This window comes from Fusarium odoratissimum (assembly GCF_000260195.1).
Source record: "Fusarium odoratissimum NRRL 54006 unplaced genomic scaffold supercont1.2, whole genome shotgun sequence".
NCBI classification, from domain to species: domain Eukaryota; kingdom Fungi; phylum Ascomycota; class Sordariomycetes; order Hypocreales; family Nectriaceae; genus Fusarium; species Fusarium odoratissimum.
The window spans coordinates 1,373,846-1,387,990 of record NW_022158688.1 but is presented as its reverse complement, the minus strand read 5'-3'; the positions used below and the strand labels follow the sequence as shown (position 1 = coordinate 1,387,990).

The following is a 14,145-nucleotide window of genomic DNA, read 5'->3' as shown; positions in this document are numbered from 1 at the left end:
ATCGCTATCTGGAAGACGATGTACTTAATCGATGCGACAATGCTACACTGTCATAGACTTTTATTGTATCGATCGCAGGCTCATCCTGTAATCGAATCAACGTATTCATTCACTGGTTTGTATAATCATATGCTTACTTTATCATGCCCTATCCCCTAGTACTGACGATTAAACCAACTGCTACTTGTTGTGACTGATGGAGAATAGACCAGGGTCCGACGTGTTGGTGAAGTATATAAATACCTTGAGAACCCCTTCTGCACCAATGCTGCATCTCATCAACCAGGGTTGGCCTTAGATTTTGGTTTCTCCAAAACCACATACCCAAGAGTAAATCAATCATTATACAATAACTTATTAACAAAGATCCATACGCCTGACTCAACCATAGTGACAAAAGTCAAATGACTATGCCAATCCATATTTCAACTAATTTGCACTGATTGCTCGGGGCGCGAGACAAACCGATCAAGAAATGTCTCAAGTCATGAACAAGATCGTAGGGTAGCTGCCTGCACATGTGCGCCGAGACTCTCGATGACACCATTTAACATCCCTGTCGTCGCTTAGAAAGCATAACCATCTCGGCCTGAGCCGGTGAATATCGTTGACGTCTTGAATTACATCGGAGCCAATCAGAGTCGGAAACGCGATCGCCAGTACCCTGTCATAACGATCCAGGGACCTCTGATGATCGGCCATTTTTTTTTTGCTTTCGGTTGTTTTTCTGCGTGCTTTTAGTTGCCTTCGACTTACAAAATTCGCGTCTTTGCCCCCAGAAATTGTCAAAATGATGTATTTGCCTCTCCATGTATGCATATGGAAGCCAAAATGACACAAAACGAAGAATGAGCTTAATATAACTGGCCTTGTTACTGTGCCGGCAGACTTGTGATTCCGATACCGACCCACCTGCCAGCGACCAAATCCGACTACACCCACTTCGGCATCAAGCAATTCATATCCCACTCATCCTCTGATATGCTAGCTTGAACCTGGCATCCCCTTGATACAGTCTTGTTTCTATTCCTTGGGTTCATTTTCTACCGTCTGTGAATCGAGCAGAGCCATGGACCCTCTCGTGGCCGCAGAACTGGCAAAGTTCGACGATAGCGTGGCATTTCGTGCTCGGCCACAACATGTCCACCACACTTGGGCGCGCACATTTTCGTCCCTCCCAGAGCTTTTTATCCAACCCGAGTCTCTGCCTGAAGTTGAGAAAGTTGTGAATCTGGCACGAAGATGCCGTCGGCGTCTAGTGACGACTGGCTGTGGCCATTCACCCTCCAATATCACTTGTACATCCAGCTGGCTCGTCAACCTGGACAACTTCAACAGGGTACTCTCGGTGAACAAAGATACAGGTGTTGTTACCATGGAGGGTGGAATCAGGCTGTACGCCCTCTGTGAAGAGCTCGAGAAGCATGGACTCACGATGCCAAATCTTGGAAGCATCAATGAGCAGTCTATTAGTGGCGCTATTTCAACAGGTACCCACGGAAGCAGTCTACGCCATGGACTGATGTCCGAAGACATCCTTTCCCTTAAGGTCACAATGGCAGATGGAACCACAGTGTACTGCTCCAAAGATATCAAGACGGACCTTTTTAGAGCTGCCCTCCTTTCTCTCGGCGCTATTGGTATCATTACCGAAGTTTCCTTCCAGGCAGTTCCAGCCTTTACCTTGAAGTGGGAACAGAGCATTGACACAGACCACAAGATGTTTGAGTCTTGGAATCGAAACCTATGGACGCAGAGTGAATTTGTCAGGGTCTGGTGGTTCCCATACACAAGACGTGCAGTGGTGTGGCAGGCAGAGCAAACCGATGAGGAACACCGCGACCCTCCTCAGAGTGGGTATGATGGCTCAATCGGCTACTATGTCTATCATAATCTTCTCTATCTTGCCCAACGCGTTCCACGAATCCTGCCATGGGTTGAGTGGTTTGTCTTCGGTATGCAGTATGGCTTTCGGAATGGAACCACTTCATCAGCTGTTCAACCAAGTCGCAAAGCACTGCTCATGAACTGCCTATATTCCCAGTTTGTCAACGAGTGGGCTATCCCTCTTCATAAGGGCCCCGAGGCCCTCCGGAGACTGAGCTCTTGGCTAAACCACTTGACTCCTGATGATCCTGATTACGTTCCTCACAACATCCCCTTCTCTGCTGACGGTCTTTACGTCCACGCACCCGTCGAAGTGCGCGTAAGCGACACCACTCTCACCTCGAACGTACGGCCATACCTTGATATTACTGTTGAGAACGGACCTACGTTGTACCTCAATGCGACACTATATCGCCCCTATCTAATGGATCCTCCTTGCCACGAACGATACTATGAGGCTTTTGAGTGGCTGATGAAAGACCTTGGAGGTCGACCGCACTGGGCCAAGAATTTTAGAACCACTAGGCCTGAGATTGAAGCGTTCTATGGCAAGCAACTTGAATCGTTCCGGGCCATACGCAATGATGCTGACCCTCAGGGCATGTTTGTCGGGCCATGGCATCGAGAAACAATTATGGAGGATGGCGAAGGTCTTGAGTTCGAAGAGGTTGAGATTCGAAGAGAGAAGAACCGCACAGGAGGTGTCACAACGTTTGGAATCATTTGATAGCGTAACCGGTCATGACAAAACGACATGGGAATTAGATATATCGCTTGCCACATGGCCCATCAAAAACGACTTCAATATCGGGAATTGTGATGTGATCTGGATGGCCTAGGTAGTATGCCGCGCCCATCCACTTGACGATCGATAACAGGAATAAAGTATTAATATTAAAACCACTCGCTTGAATTTGTCACATATCCGTCTGAAAGAGGAAGAAAAAAAGGATGCCAGTGTAGTGACTTCTAGAAGAATGCGCGGTCCAGCCCACCAATCACGGGTAACATTGTAAAGTGTTGTGCATTAAATTTGTCGGTAGCCGGCCTTCTCATCGATATGTCGGTAGCGTTCGCGCTCTTTGCGATCCTTGAGCAGACATGCGATGCACAAGATAAAGATAGCATCGATACCTATATGGGATATTAGTTACTTGCGATGTCTTGGCGTGCAATTGGGCAAGAAATGTAAGCCTAGACTCACCGACGATTCCAAACAGAACAGTAAAAATGCCGTCGATATGTAGGTTTGCAAAACTTGAGATTGATGTTGCACAGCCACGTAGCAGCGCTGCACTTGCAGGACTGCTGCAAGTCGAATCCATCACAAAAGCCGGTGTTGTGCTATTGAAATAACCACAACACTGAAACTGTAAGGATTCAAGTTAATACGTCTCATGGTGTCCGATTTCAGTCAAACGTACCGAGTCCTGGATCAAGCTCTGTACGTCTGGTTCTTGCTCGATGTAGATATTGAAAAATTGCTCACTCATCCTCAACGTCATAACCCAGAGGAACACAGCCACGCACATAGTGAATATCGCGCACACCGTCACCATATATCCCGAAACCTTGAGAAAGCTTCGAGCGGGCATGACGAGTCCGGGCAGGGTGACCGCAAACGTGACGAGAATGAAAATGGCATTGACGATACCCGCGGTCAGGGGAAATCTTTGGTACAGCAAGTTCCTTGTAACATCCTCGCCATCAGTAGGCATATCCTTCATCTTGCTCTGTACGACCAGCGAAAAAACCAGCTCCATGACACCCGAACTCAGGAAGAGAGCGTCGGCGGCGACCGTCGAGAGGAAGATCTTGTCGACCATATTGGCGATGTTGCAGACGATATGTAGTAAGGAACCGGTAAGAAAGCTTTGTATCTTGTTTAATTCGAGGTTTGATCCCTATATCGGATATTTTTCGAGTAGATTCGCTAGGAGATATGGTTGGTAAGACGTCCAGCGCCTGGTATATTGAGCCTCGTCGAGAGGTTGAAATGAATGAAGAGAGCGTTCTCGAGAGATCAACCCTTGAGAACTGCAAATATATTCAAAAGAAAGAGAGAAAGAACTGATAAAACAGCAGGCGCCGAAGCGAGCACGGAAGATCCGTTGAAGAGAATGTGTAGTATAGTATTAAAGAGAGGTGAAAGACTACGATGGCTCCCTGAGCCTACGAGAAGAACATGACAACCGACCAGCCCATGAACAACGAGTCACGGAAAAACCAAACGACACCGAGACCAACAATGAAACGAGAGCTCGATTCAAACGTCTCGGAAAACACCTGATTATTGACGAGTTCCGCTGCCAATGCTGTTTCAGGAGATGGGTTTTTGCCGCAGAATTGTCAACGGACCCCCTTGATGGTGGTGCCACGAAGAGGCGGTGGCCAATCATAGGCTTCAAAAGTGTGGTTGAATGCCCCCTTTGGGACAACTGTCTCTGGAGCCAAGAAACTTGAGACTCGGTAAAAGCCTAGAGGCCAACGACAGTGGCTTAGGATGATCGTAAAACCACAAAAGGGGAGCCGAAATGCCTGGAAACCTGTTCAAACTTGTAGCAGGAGCCGCCAAGTTATCATTCTGATCTGATTTCTGGCGTGATCTTGTTTCTTTTGCTTGCAGGATCTACGTTCTGACGCATACTCGCTTGTCAAGAGGTTTCCAGAACATCAATCCCTCCGGTAGTTGAGAAATGCGATTGCCTGAAGCTAGGGGATATGAGGAAAGGTCCACCAAGGGGTGCCTTAACTGCTGCAACGTCTGCGGGTGCAAACCCCAGCCTGCCGGTAGCTCTTATGAGCTTAATCGTCCAAAGACGTCGATGAATACCCCTTGAGGGATGGTGTTGTGTTAGCCGAACAACCACATGTCAGCGATTGGTATCCTGACAAAGAATTTCGTATAAAAACTAAATATTCCATCACTATCTCGCACTTGGACCCGAGATTGTTCACGCAACGATTCTTTCTATCTCAGTCGTCATCCTTGGTGATGCCGTGGCATTCCGTTCTCAATCAATCTGATGACCATGTTACTGTCACCCATCTCTACTAATGCGATCACGGACGTGTTTTGGAAAGATATCGATACTGGACTTAGTGGGAGTATCAGACGAACCGAATTTCACAACTGGGTTCATATTTGCAAATTTAACGTTGAGCAATGCAGTATTAAAAGGATAACCTATCATAGATCTGTGCGTATTAATAGTGATATGCTCGCAGGGCAAAAGGCGAGGAAGTCTCGTAAGGGTCAAGTTGGCGGATATCCGTAATGTGAGCCGCATAAAACCTTGCTGCCATTATTATGCTGCACATGAGAATGGAAGCGATCAAGTCTTGAACAATCCCTGAGATCAGAGGGAGGACCTTCTGAAGCTCTTGCCCGTTGGCAAACCAGTGCCAGCCAACAGTCCAAGCGCCAACCCCACATCGGCGAGCTCTTGTTTTTTCTTAGGTAACTATCGGGGGAACTTTCGTGGCTCGGTAGAACGATATGCTTTTGAGCATGCTCGAGGTCATCGTCAGGCCTATCTTTTAAGGAATGAACATTTCTCTATTTTAGTGGATATTTATAAAGAACAATCTAGATCAAGTATTCATCCAGCTATGTTACTGACGCCACGCAATGCTACGATACCATTCTCACTGGCATATCGAAAGATGATCTGGCTGACCACGTTCACAGCAAACATGGTTTGCAGCACCAAGTGCCACGCTGACACTGTGCCATTCTTGGGGAGCTTCCTGTTCGAGCTAAGCTTGGGTTATGGAGGTGGAGGGGCCGTTCAGAACCTTAGCAACTAGCCTGAGCTTTGGCCTGAATGAATGGCTAACGCTCGCCGTTGCTTGTCATTGGCAAGGCCGGCTCCGAGCACCTTGTACATAGTTTTCCCCGCTCGATGTACACATGGACCGTGCGCTGAGTTGCAAGTTGAGAGGAAGGCAGCCTCTCTGACTGTCCCATCTTGGCCATCAGGTTGATGGTCATTCGTGAATTGCTTTGCGGCACCTTTCCTCCTGTGGGATGAATCCATTCTTGTTCCGTCTGTGCCTCCAGCCTTAAATGCAAGATTGAACTCTTACATGTGAGATCGAAGGATCAGTCAGTCTCAGGACGTCAAGACTCGAAATAAAGAATCCTATCCAACTCTGGATACTATTGTCAATATCCATTGCTCACTGATACGGCTCCCAACCACCTAACTTTCGGTCGCGCCCGAACTTGACGCAACTTGCTACAAGTGACTTTACGGCATCTCATCATGTCAACATAGGACTTTGTTCCGCACTCAAGTCGCCCCTTATCGCGGAACAAACAAACTATGAAGCCGTTCCCCGCCACCCTCCGACGGAGCCGAGGTTTTGTCCACCAATCCCCGGGTTTGCGCTGTACAGCAGAAAACCTCTGCTCTAAGCCTAGGTGCCAAAAATATCTAATCTAAAGCCCATTAAATTACACTGAGTTTACCCAAGTCTTTTTGTCATCTAAAATAGTGGCCCTTAAGCTTTCTTGCATCCCCATGTACTTGTTGTGCCCCCCGCTTCAAGTGGTGATGATCAGTGAACGCGCTATCTATTTGGTTGACACGAACGCTCCACAAGATCTTATGCTGTTCGAGACAACAAGACGACAGGACGGTGTTTGTTCTCGAGCCCGTCAGCCTGTGTGGTACCATTACTGCCTGAATCCATTATACATCAGATCCAAAGTGGACGTCCATACTCGTGATTTCGTCTTTTCTGTTGGAAATCGATGAAGCACGAGTTTGAGCGAGCTCCCGCCAATCATGTCTATACTCCGTTGCGGCATATTTGCAGGATGGTCTAGATCAGTTTGAACATCCATCCCTGGTAGCCAGGGGAGTCTGAGCCGAGGGATTAGGCCCGCCTATCCTGCGATTTCCATCTCTGTGATTAATCAGCGACTACGGATAAGTCGATATAAAAACATTTTCATTTATATGTTGAATTGCATAGTTATTCCGAGCGAGAGATGTCAAACAAACGTATTAGTCTTGGTTGAGACTTTGGGCAGCGATACGAAGAAGATCAACATGTGTTTGATGACATTTTCGACACTTCTCAATTCCCTAGATACCTATGTAGCAATAAGCTCCTGGATACCCAATACAAAGAACAGTTTCTTCGTGCTCACTCAATTCATCACTGATCAAGCACCAGTTGGCCCCGCTTGCTAAAGTGGATGATGCGACAGGTCGAGGCCCAGATACAGATGCACGCGCGACAGGGGAGTAGCACCATGTGTCCATCAAAGACCGACAATTTGAGCTTTTCGTGTTCAGTTTGATCCCCAGGATGTTGAGATGGAGACACTGTGCGACAGATCTGCGCTAGTCGAGATTTGATTGTAAAAGGGAGGCTGGAGCTCGGGTAAGCAATCAGACTTTTGCCCTGGCGGTTTGTTCTTTTTTCGCGTGGTCACTAAAACCTATGGGGCATGTTGATCAAGATCTTTGTGTAAAAACTCAGGTTCAAACATACTGCACTGACCTTGATACGGAGTGCTCATGTTGGAGATGTGAAAGCCCTTCTGCAGTTGCAGCCACGCTATGGTTCGTCACGCGGCGGCATGCGTGCGGCGCAGAGAGGCCCACTGATTCAACGGTTCAAGATATCCAGGATAGGACCGAGGGTCTTTGACAGGTATGTACATACTGGAAGCATGTAATGAGAGGTGCCAACTTTACGGTAGGGCAACACTGTGTCACTCGCTTGGAAGATGACCGGGCGGAGCGGGATCCCAGTGGAGCTCTTTGCCTGATGGACCGAGTCGTGGACCACTGCATCCACATTCAGCCAAACTCTGTCCGTTACTTTCAAGGGCTGTTTGAATATCGTGCTCTCCTACGTAGTAACTGAGCATCGAAATGGCAGTCCAGAAAGGGAAGCCGATAACGCCTTGCACACAAACCTGTAACGGCCCTCGCTTTCATACCCTCTCCATAGCCTTCACGAGGATACATCAAGCAACGGTCGAGAAGCCGAAACAAGGCACCGTCAGGCACAGGACACGCCGTCCGTCATCACTGACGTCCCACCCTGTCTTTGTTGCCATCGACGAAGGCTCTTCTGCCTGAGATGGAGGTTGGCCGGTGTGAATTTGGTCAAGACGACGAATGTGAACGTTGAAATTTGGTGATTTTAACTCCGCAAGAAGATCGAAACAGAAGAACCCTGTTGATAACAGCGATTTGCAAACGGCTCCATTCGATCAGTGATGAATGCATCGATTGACGAAGACAACCACATCAGTAAGGGTTTCTGGCAAGGTGTGACGATCTTTCATTGTCTACAGGATAGTCCGTGTGCAGGACGGCTACAACATCACTATCCTCGTTTCAATTGTCGGATCTTGATGACGTTGTTGATCGGACGTAGGAACGGTATCCCCAGATACGATAGGCTGTTATGAACCAATTATCCATAAACAAAAATTGTTCTAAAAGGGCAAATGCACGCAATCGTTTGCAGAAACAATAAAGCTTGGTGAACGATACTACGGCGATCACCATTGACGCATCTGTAATTTCCAATGAATTCGCATTCAACACCTGTGCAGTCCAGATCAATTCGTTCACTCTTTCACTCCAACTTCATTCCGATGATTCGAGCACTTCAATTACTCAAAGTCCACAATTGCATCCGTTCTTACACACCACATTGAGCTCTGTAGCATGTGTAAAAGCTCAAGGCCCATCCCATCATGTTGATTCTCACACATCCTCTCACGAATACCCACCACACGCGTGCCACAGTCCACTCATGCAATCCCAGTCGCACCAGCAATGGCGCGCTGCACGTAGCAACCCACCAGACGGCTTGAATCGCTGACTCCCTAACTCAGCAACAGACAGGCTAATTCAAAGACTATGGTTGGTCAAAGCTTGACCTTGCATCCTTTCCACCCTCGCTCATCTTGTGCTCATTCCACTCGTGGATGGAGACTGGGAGCCCGTCCCGCTGCAGCAGCCAAAGGTTGCTGCTGCTCTAGCTACCTTAGCACGTCGCATACCGGATGCCCCTCGTAAATTAGCAAAGCACAGCAAGCCTCACCCCGGTTCCCTACCTAGACAGATGTAATTTATTCATCGGATACTTAGTAGAAGACCCGAAATACCCTGCTGCTTTATCTAATTTATCCCTTACCCGCACAGGGTCAACGCGCACAGTGGGAGAAAAGGACCCATTTGCTCTTGTTCCCCCGCTCCATGCTCCCTCCCCCATCCGCCCATCGGCCTGATCCCTGGCAGTTGTGAGGCCTAAGGTTGGCTGGACTCTTGTCTCTACAATCCGACCCACACCCTGTCATCTCCGCTTCCGGTCAAGCGTCTCGTCAAGTACCTGTGGTGCTCAGCGGCCGCAATCATCTCTGCCAATGAGCACCAATGTCTCTTTTGCTTAAGGTAAATTCCCTCGTCTTGTCTGCTTAGAGCAATAGTTTAACCCTGCCATCTCTCCTTCATCCCCTGCACTCTTTCACTGGGCTTTCCAACACGCGCACTTGCACTTGTCTCGCCTGGCCTCGCCTCTTTCCCGTCCGCGCCACCCACGCTCTCCACAGTCCGCACCCAGAAAAAGGAAAGGCCCCCCCGACCCAAACCCAGACACACCCAGACCAGACTCGAAGCAGCAAACAAGCAAGAGCGTGCCCAACCAGGTTTCTGCGACAATAAACGCAGAGCACCGCAGCTCCCTCAATTTCTCTCCGCTCCCACTCCAGATACAGTATAGATCCATCGGCACCACGCTCAAAGCAGTATCTCCACCACCTTTTTTTGTTCTTCCTGTCGCGGTTCGTTCGTGGTAATACAAACAAGAGCTCTTCCTCTTTTGAGATAATCGAATCCAAGCCAATTTGAGACGAATATCGACTCGCAGACACCATGGCCGACATCACAGATCAGCACGACCAGACCTCTCCTACTGACCTCGACGACTCACAGAACGTTGGCAATGGCAACGCCACTGAGTCTCGCGGCATCAAGCGCCAGCGTCCTTCAGCTGGCGACGACGACGACGATGACGACGAGAAGGGCAGTCGCGAGCGTCGCAAGATTGAGATCAAGTTTATCAGCGACAAATCTCGCCGACACATTACGTTCTCCAAGCGCAAGGCTGGAATCATGAAGAAGGTATGATTCAACCTCTACAATCCCAACAACACCAGGTTTGCCATGGGAGCCATGATGCTTGATCTTAAGACTGAAAGCGCGTGAAATTTGGACGCGCAAACTTCAACGTTTCCGCTACACCAAAATTCAGCATTCATTGATCTCTTCGACACATTTTGGTTGCTGTTTAGATTCCCGTCGCGTCAAAACAAGCTCCCGCGTTTGCTCTTCTGCGCCAAAACTTGGCGCAAACCAATTTCTTGTTGCACGGAGAGCTAATTTACATTCATTCATCAGGCCTACGAACTCTCTGTCCTCACAGGCACTCAGGTTCTACTTCTCGTGGTTTCAGAAACCGGTCTCGTTTACACCTTCACCACACCCAAGCTGCAGCCCCTCGTTACCAAGTCTGAGGGCAAGAACTTGATCCAGGTACGTAACTATTTGTCTACCTGACATGGCAGATTCTGTCCCTCTACAGACCATGGACTGATCATGACCAGGCTTGTCTTAATGCTCCTGAGCCCACTCCAGGCAATGAGAATGGCGTCGATGGCGGCGACCAAGTCGAGTCTCCAGAAGAACCCCCTAACCAGCACCTCCCTCCTCAGGGCAACCGACCTGGCATGCCTCAAAACCCTCACATGCCCAACAACTACATGCCCAACATGCCCATGGATCCTCAGCAGGCTCTGGCTTACCAGAGCTACGTACAACGGAATCAGGCTTATGGCTCTGGCATACCTCCTCAACCAGGTATGCCTGCTAACAGCCATCACCAGTCATAATGACGTCCGACTCCAAAGATCGGTCTTCGGTCAATGATACCCGGCGCTCAATGCTTTCTCGAGACACCGCCTCTCGACCTTGCACGCCCCTCCTTGACATCAGAGCTGTCTTGTGAGGTCCCGGTGAAAAGGCGTTGGTTGGTGTTGATTTGCCATCTGCATTTCTCTTTGATTTTTGTTTTTAAGTTTCTTGAAATTACATCAAGGCTTTCAGGCCCCAGCGAAGTCTGACGAGCCTTTGAGCGGAAATATAATAATCGCATCTGGGAGCAGTGGGTTTACGGGCTGTAAAATCCCACCCTCGCGGCCACGAATAACTACACGTGTCGTTTTCGAGACCAACAGTATGCGGCCAATGCTGGGGGAACCCTTCATGGTCAGCAGTACCACCATGTTTTCTTGTGATCAAAGGCTCCGTGGAAGCTGGTGTCTTTACGCCATAGGACATTTGCGTGTGGTGGATGCATGTTGGAGTGAAGAGGTGTTGTCATTGAAGAGCACGAAGAGGCGCGTTTGGCTTGTGAATTACATCAGAGTGTTTGGGATGGCAGGGAATGGATGGGATGAAGGCACGAATGTTTACGGAATGGGTACTTCATGCAGATTTGACGTCTATCATGGGCGAAAAGAGACGAAGGAAGGATGCTTTCAACGTGGGCTTACCAAACTGTTCCTCTTTTCGCATTGAATGTCGAATGTAAATATGTATTGAATTAGTGAGACCAACATCTCTGCGCTCAGGCGAGATGTTGCAAGTGGGTTGTTGGAGTTTGGCCCAATGTATAAGTCAAAATCGGACTTTCCCAAGATGGACATTCCATCATCAAAAAGTTACTTCACCCCAGATTTGCAGGTACGGTATTTTCGAAATCTGCTGCACCTTATCTAGTGCAGACTGGATTCCACATAAGGCAGAATCTTAACTCCAAATTTGGCGAATCATCTTTTTTGCTCAACTCTAGGATCCTGGTTCAAACCTTGAAAGGACGGAGGAAGGTTCAGGCTTGCTAGATGTAAATGTTATTGAAATGGATCTCTTACCGCATTTGGAGAGTTGGCGGCATATGATTGGGAGGTTCTCTCGGCCGGTATGATCGTGTGCGGCTGCGCCTATGGGGAAACTTTACTATTTTTGTCATAATTTCTTTTCTTCTTTCAGCGCGTGCGCGTGGATTGAAACAAGATGAGATGACGTTACATGAGGGAAAAGAGTACCTACGACAGAAGCGGTTTGGGGTCGGCCTTTTCCACTTTGGTGGTGAGGTGGGGATGAAGGATCATCTTGGCTTAGTTGGGATGAGTTGATAGATCAAGTCAGAGTTGGAGGTGTGAGTGAGTGAAAGTTGGCAATGAGGTCTTGAGGCAGAGAGCAAATCAGTACTGTGTTGGGAACAGACCCGCGCTGAGGCTGCTGGTATTTCTTGCGGTCAGTGAGGTTCCTGTTCCCCTGTGCTAGGGAACCTAAGAACTCTACATGAACCCTGTGACCCTACATCAATCGGCACTTCACTGGAATATATAGTCACGGTATAGTTCGCTTGAGTAATATAATTTCTATAAAGAGTGGGAGGTGTACAGGCAGTCTAACGTTAGAAGGATAAGCATAACCTTCCATTCCCACGCATGCTAGCCATAGTCAGCCTTGATACAGTTGTATGAACACTTACACTTCGCAAACGGTATGGCTAGACCACTTCCTACACAAACTCGCCAAAGTTCCGGTGTTCTTCAATCGTGGTAGGTTGGGTGTTGTCAAAGTTTGAGGCCAGGGGAGCTCAAGCTTTTACATCAGGTAGTGGATAAGAGTGGAAGGTGACGGAACGAGGGCCACCATGGAGTACAGGACATAACAATATAACATAACTACATGCCATCAAGGGTGTGTTGTTTAGTTCTATTCATCAAGTAGCCAATTCCCAGAGGAACATAATTTGCATATCAGGAACCATATAGGGTCCTTTGAACTATGAGCTTTTCTGGATATGTTTGGAGGAAATATGAGATAGTCCCAAGTCGATAGATATACCTAGACTCGGTTGGTACCGTAGTAGAATATGATCTGAGTATACTCATACAAGCATTGTCTATAGACAGGTGCTTCGAGGTGCAACATTACCAACTATCCAGCTCATCCAAGAGGGGCAAATTAAAAAAGAAGAAGAAAAAGCCAATAAAACTACGATTTCTTCCTTGTCGCTCTTTTGTTTAGTTTCTCATAGTATGGTCACTGCCAATGGCCTGTTGCGTGTTTGTGCCTGTGTTTGTGCCCTCTTTTCTTCTGACAGTATAAAAGAGTATCTTGATGTCATTTATTTAGCTAGCTAGACTACGGATAGGTAGCTGCGCTTCAACTTGCCATTCAATGTCACATTTCTGCCCGTTGTAACCATAAAAACATGGACATGAAAGCTGAGTTTGCCTTCCCGAGCTCGTCCAAATTGGCTCTCAAGGTCCGTTAGTCGATGAAGTACAGCCGTCCAGTTCCTGAGGGAAAGAGATGCCGTCTACTCACTGAGTAGGGCAAATTCTAGATCCTAATGGACTGAGTGGTGCTCTCGGTGTCTTCAGCCAGGACATGTAGCTCACCATTGCAAGCACACTGTTCGCCGCACGACTTGCAACGAAACGCATGAAACGCATTATTGCCCACGAGCCGATGAGAATGCCATTTCACTATATGCAGAAGACCAGATTACTGCGGACGACGGAGTTAGCTGTAATGCCTTTGCTTCACGCGGAGTCCCCGAAGAGTGGTGGCAAGCGAGTTGCATTCCGTGGCCAGGAGCATGCGACACGAAAGCCTCCTGCCAGTGTCAAGACTGAGATCAAGAACGAGTACAAACAAGCTGCAAAAGCGTTACAGTCCAGCGCTCAGCAAGACGGCGGTGGAGGTGGTGAAGCCCCTGGTGATGAGTAGTTAGTCGTGGTTGGAGCCTCAGAGAACAAGAAAACTTCTGACGTTAGATCAGGGTGCCAAAATAAACTGGTCTAGGAGTTTACTAAAATATACTACGATATACTAATATATACTAAACTTACCTAAATCTTTTTATCACTTAGAAAAGAGATCCGTTTTCTTGCCTCCTCCTGTCAGGCAACAAGCTTAGTCGTGAGCCATCATACACCTTAAGAAAACGCCTTGTGAGGCCGAAGCGTTGCCGATACGGGCTTTTTCTTGAATAGATCTTTCTCTGCCGATGAGGATAGTGGACAATTCAGCACGGCTACTCGACGGGGATCATCAATAAATCCTCGTCGGCCCATCCGAACGATACCCGCGATGATAACAGCCTCGGAATGGGAGAGCGATCCGTCGACGGTTCTCACCTTAA

At 48.1% G+C, this 14,145-nt stretch overlaps 4 protein-coding genes across 5 annotated transcripts; 3 read left to right on the top strand and 1 right to left on the bottom strand.

Moving 5' to 3' along the window:
- The first annotated feature begins 720 nt into the window (after nt 1-720).
- On the top strand, nt 721-2,828 carry FOIG_02098 (D-arabinono-1,4-lactone oxidase). Its single transcript, XM_031199219.1, has one exon. It carries the CDS (start codon nt 1,070-1,072, stop codon nt 2,612-2,614), a length of 1,545 nt encoding a protein of 514 aa, XP_031071256.1. The 5' UTR covers nt 721-1,069; the 3' UTR covers nt 2,615-2,828.
- Nucleotides 722-4,479, bottom strand: FOIG_02097 (uncharacterized protein). Of its 2 annotated transcripts, XM_031199218.1 has the most exons (3): nt 3,312-4,479; nt 3,092-3,257; nt 1,427-3,021 (listed from the first exon to the last, which is right to left on the bottom strand). In XM_031199218.1, exons 1-3 carry the CDS (start codon nt 3,711-3,713, stop codon nt 2,915-2,917), a joined length of 675 nt encoding a protein of 224 aa, XP_031071255.1. In that variant the 5' UTR covers nt 3,714-4,479; the 3' UTR covers nt 1,427-2,914. The 2 variants fall into 2 exon arrangements, with proteins under 2 accessions (XP_031071254.1, XP_031071255.1); XM_031199217.1 differs by having other exon boundaries at nt 722-3,257; nt 3,312-4,107.
- A 4,772-nt stretch (nt 4,480-9,251) lies between these two features.
- On the top strand, nt 9,252-11,863 carry FOIG_02096 (MADS-box transcription factor, other eukaryote). Its single transcript, XM_031199216.1, has 3 exons — nt 9,252-10,046; nt 10,323-10,457; nt 10,529-11,863. The coding sequence occupies exons 1-3, from the start codon at nt 9,798-9,800 to the stop codon at nt 10,811-10,813; spliced, it is 669 nt and encodes a 222-aa protein (XP_031071253.1). The 5' UTR covers nt 9,252-9,797; the 3' UTR covers nt 10,814-11,863.
- Nucleotides 11,864-13,301: 1,438 nt separating this feature from the next.
- FOIG_02095 (uncharacterized protein) lies at nt 13,302-13,730 on the top strand (the record flags this gene model as incomplete). Its single annotated transcript, XM_031199215.1, has 1 exon — nt 13,302-13,730. Exon 1 carries the CDS (start codon nt 13,443-13,445, stop codon nt 13,728-13,730), a length of 288 nt encoding a protein of 95 aa, XP_031071252.1. The 5' UTR covers nt 13,302-13,442.
- Nucleotides 13,731-14,145: the final 415 nt, after the last annotated feature.

Excerpts from the sequence above, each read along its gene's own strand:
- FOIG_02098 (XM_031199219.1), top strand. The coding sequence starts at position 1,070 with ATGGACCCTCTCGTGGCCGCAGAACTGGCAAAGTTCGACGATAGCGTG.
- FOIG_02097 (XM_031199217.1), bottom strand. The coding sequence starts at position 3,713 with ATGGTCGACAAGATCTTCCTCTCGACGGTCGCCGCCGACGCTCTCTTC. Across the intron at positions 3,258-3,311 it reads AGAGCTTGATCCAGGACTCG|TTTCAGTGTTGTGGTTATTT; the intron begins GTACGTTTGACT and ends GAATCCTTACAG.
- FOIG_02096 (XM_031199216.1), top strand. The coding sequence starts at position 9,798 with ATGGCCGACATCACAGATCAGCACGACCAGACCTCTCCTACTGACCTC. Across the intron at positions 10,047-10,322 it reads AGGCTGGAATCATGAAGAAG|GCCTACGAACTCTCTGTCCT; the intron begins GTATGATTCAAC and ends TTCATTCATCAG. Across the intron at positions 10,458-10,528 it reads AGGGCAAGAACTTGATCCAG|GCTTGTCTTAATGCTCCTGA; the intron begins GTACGTAACTAT and ends GATCATGACCAG.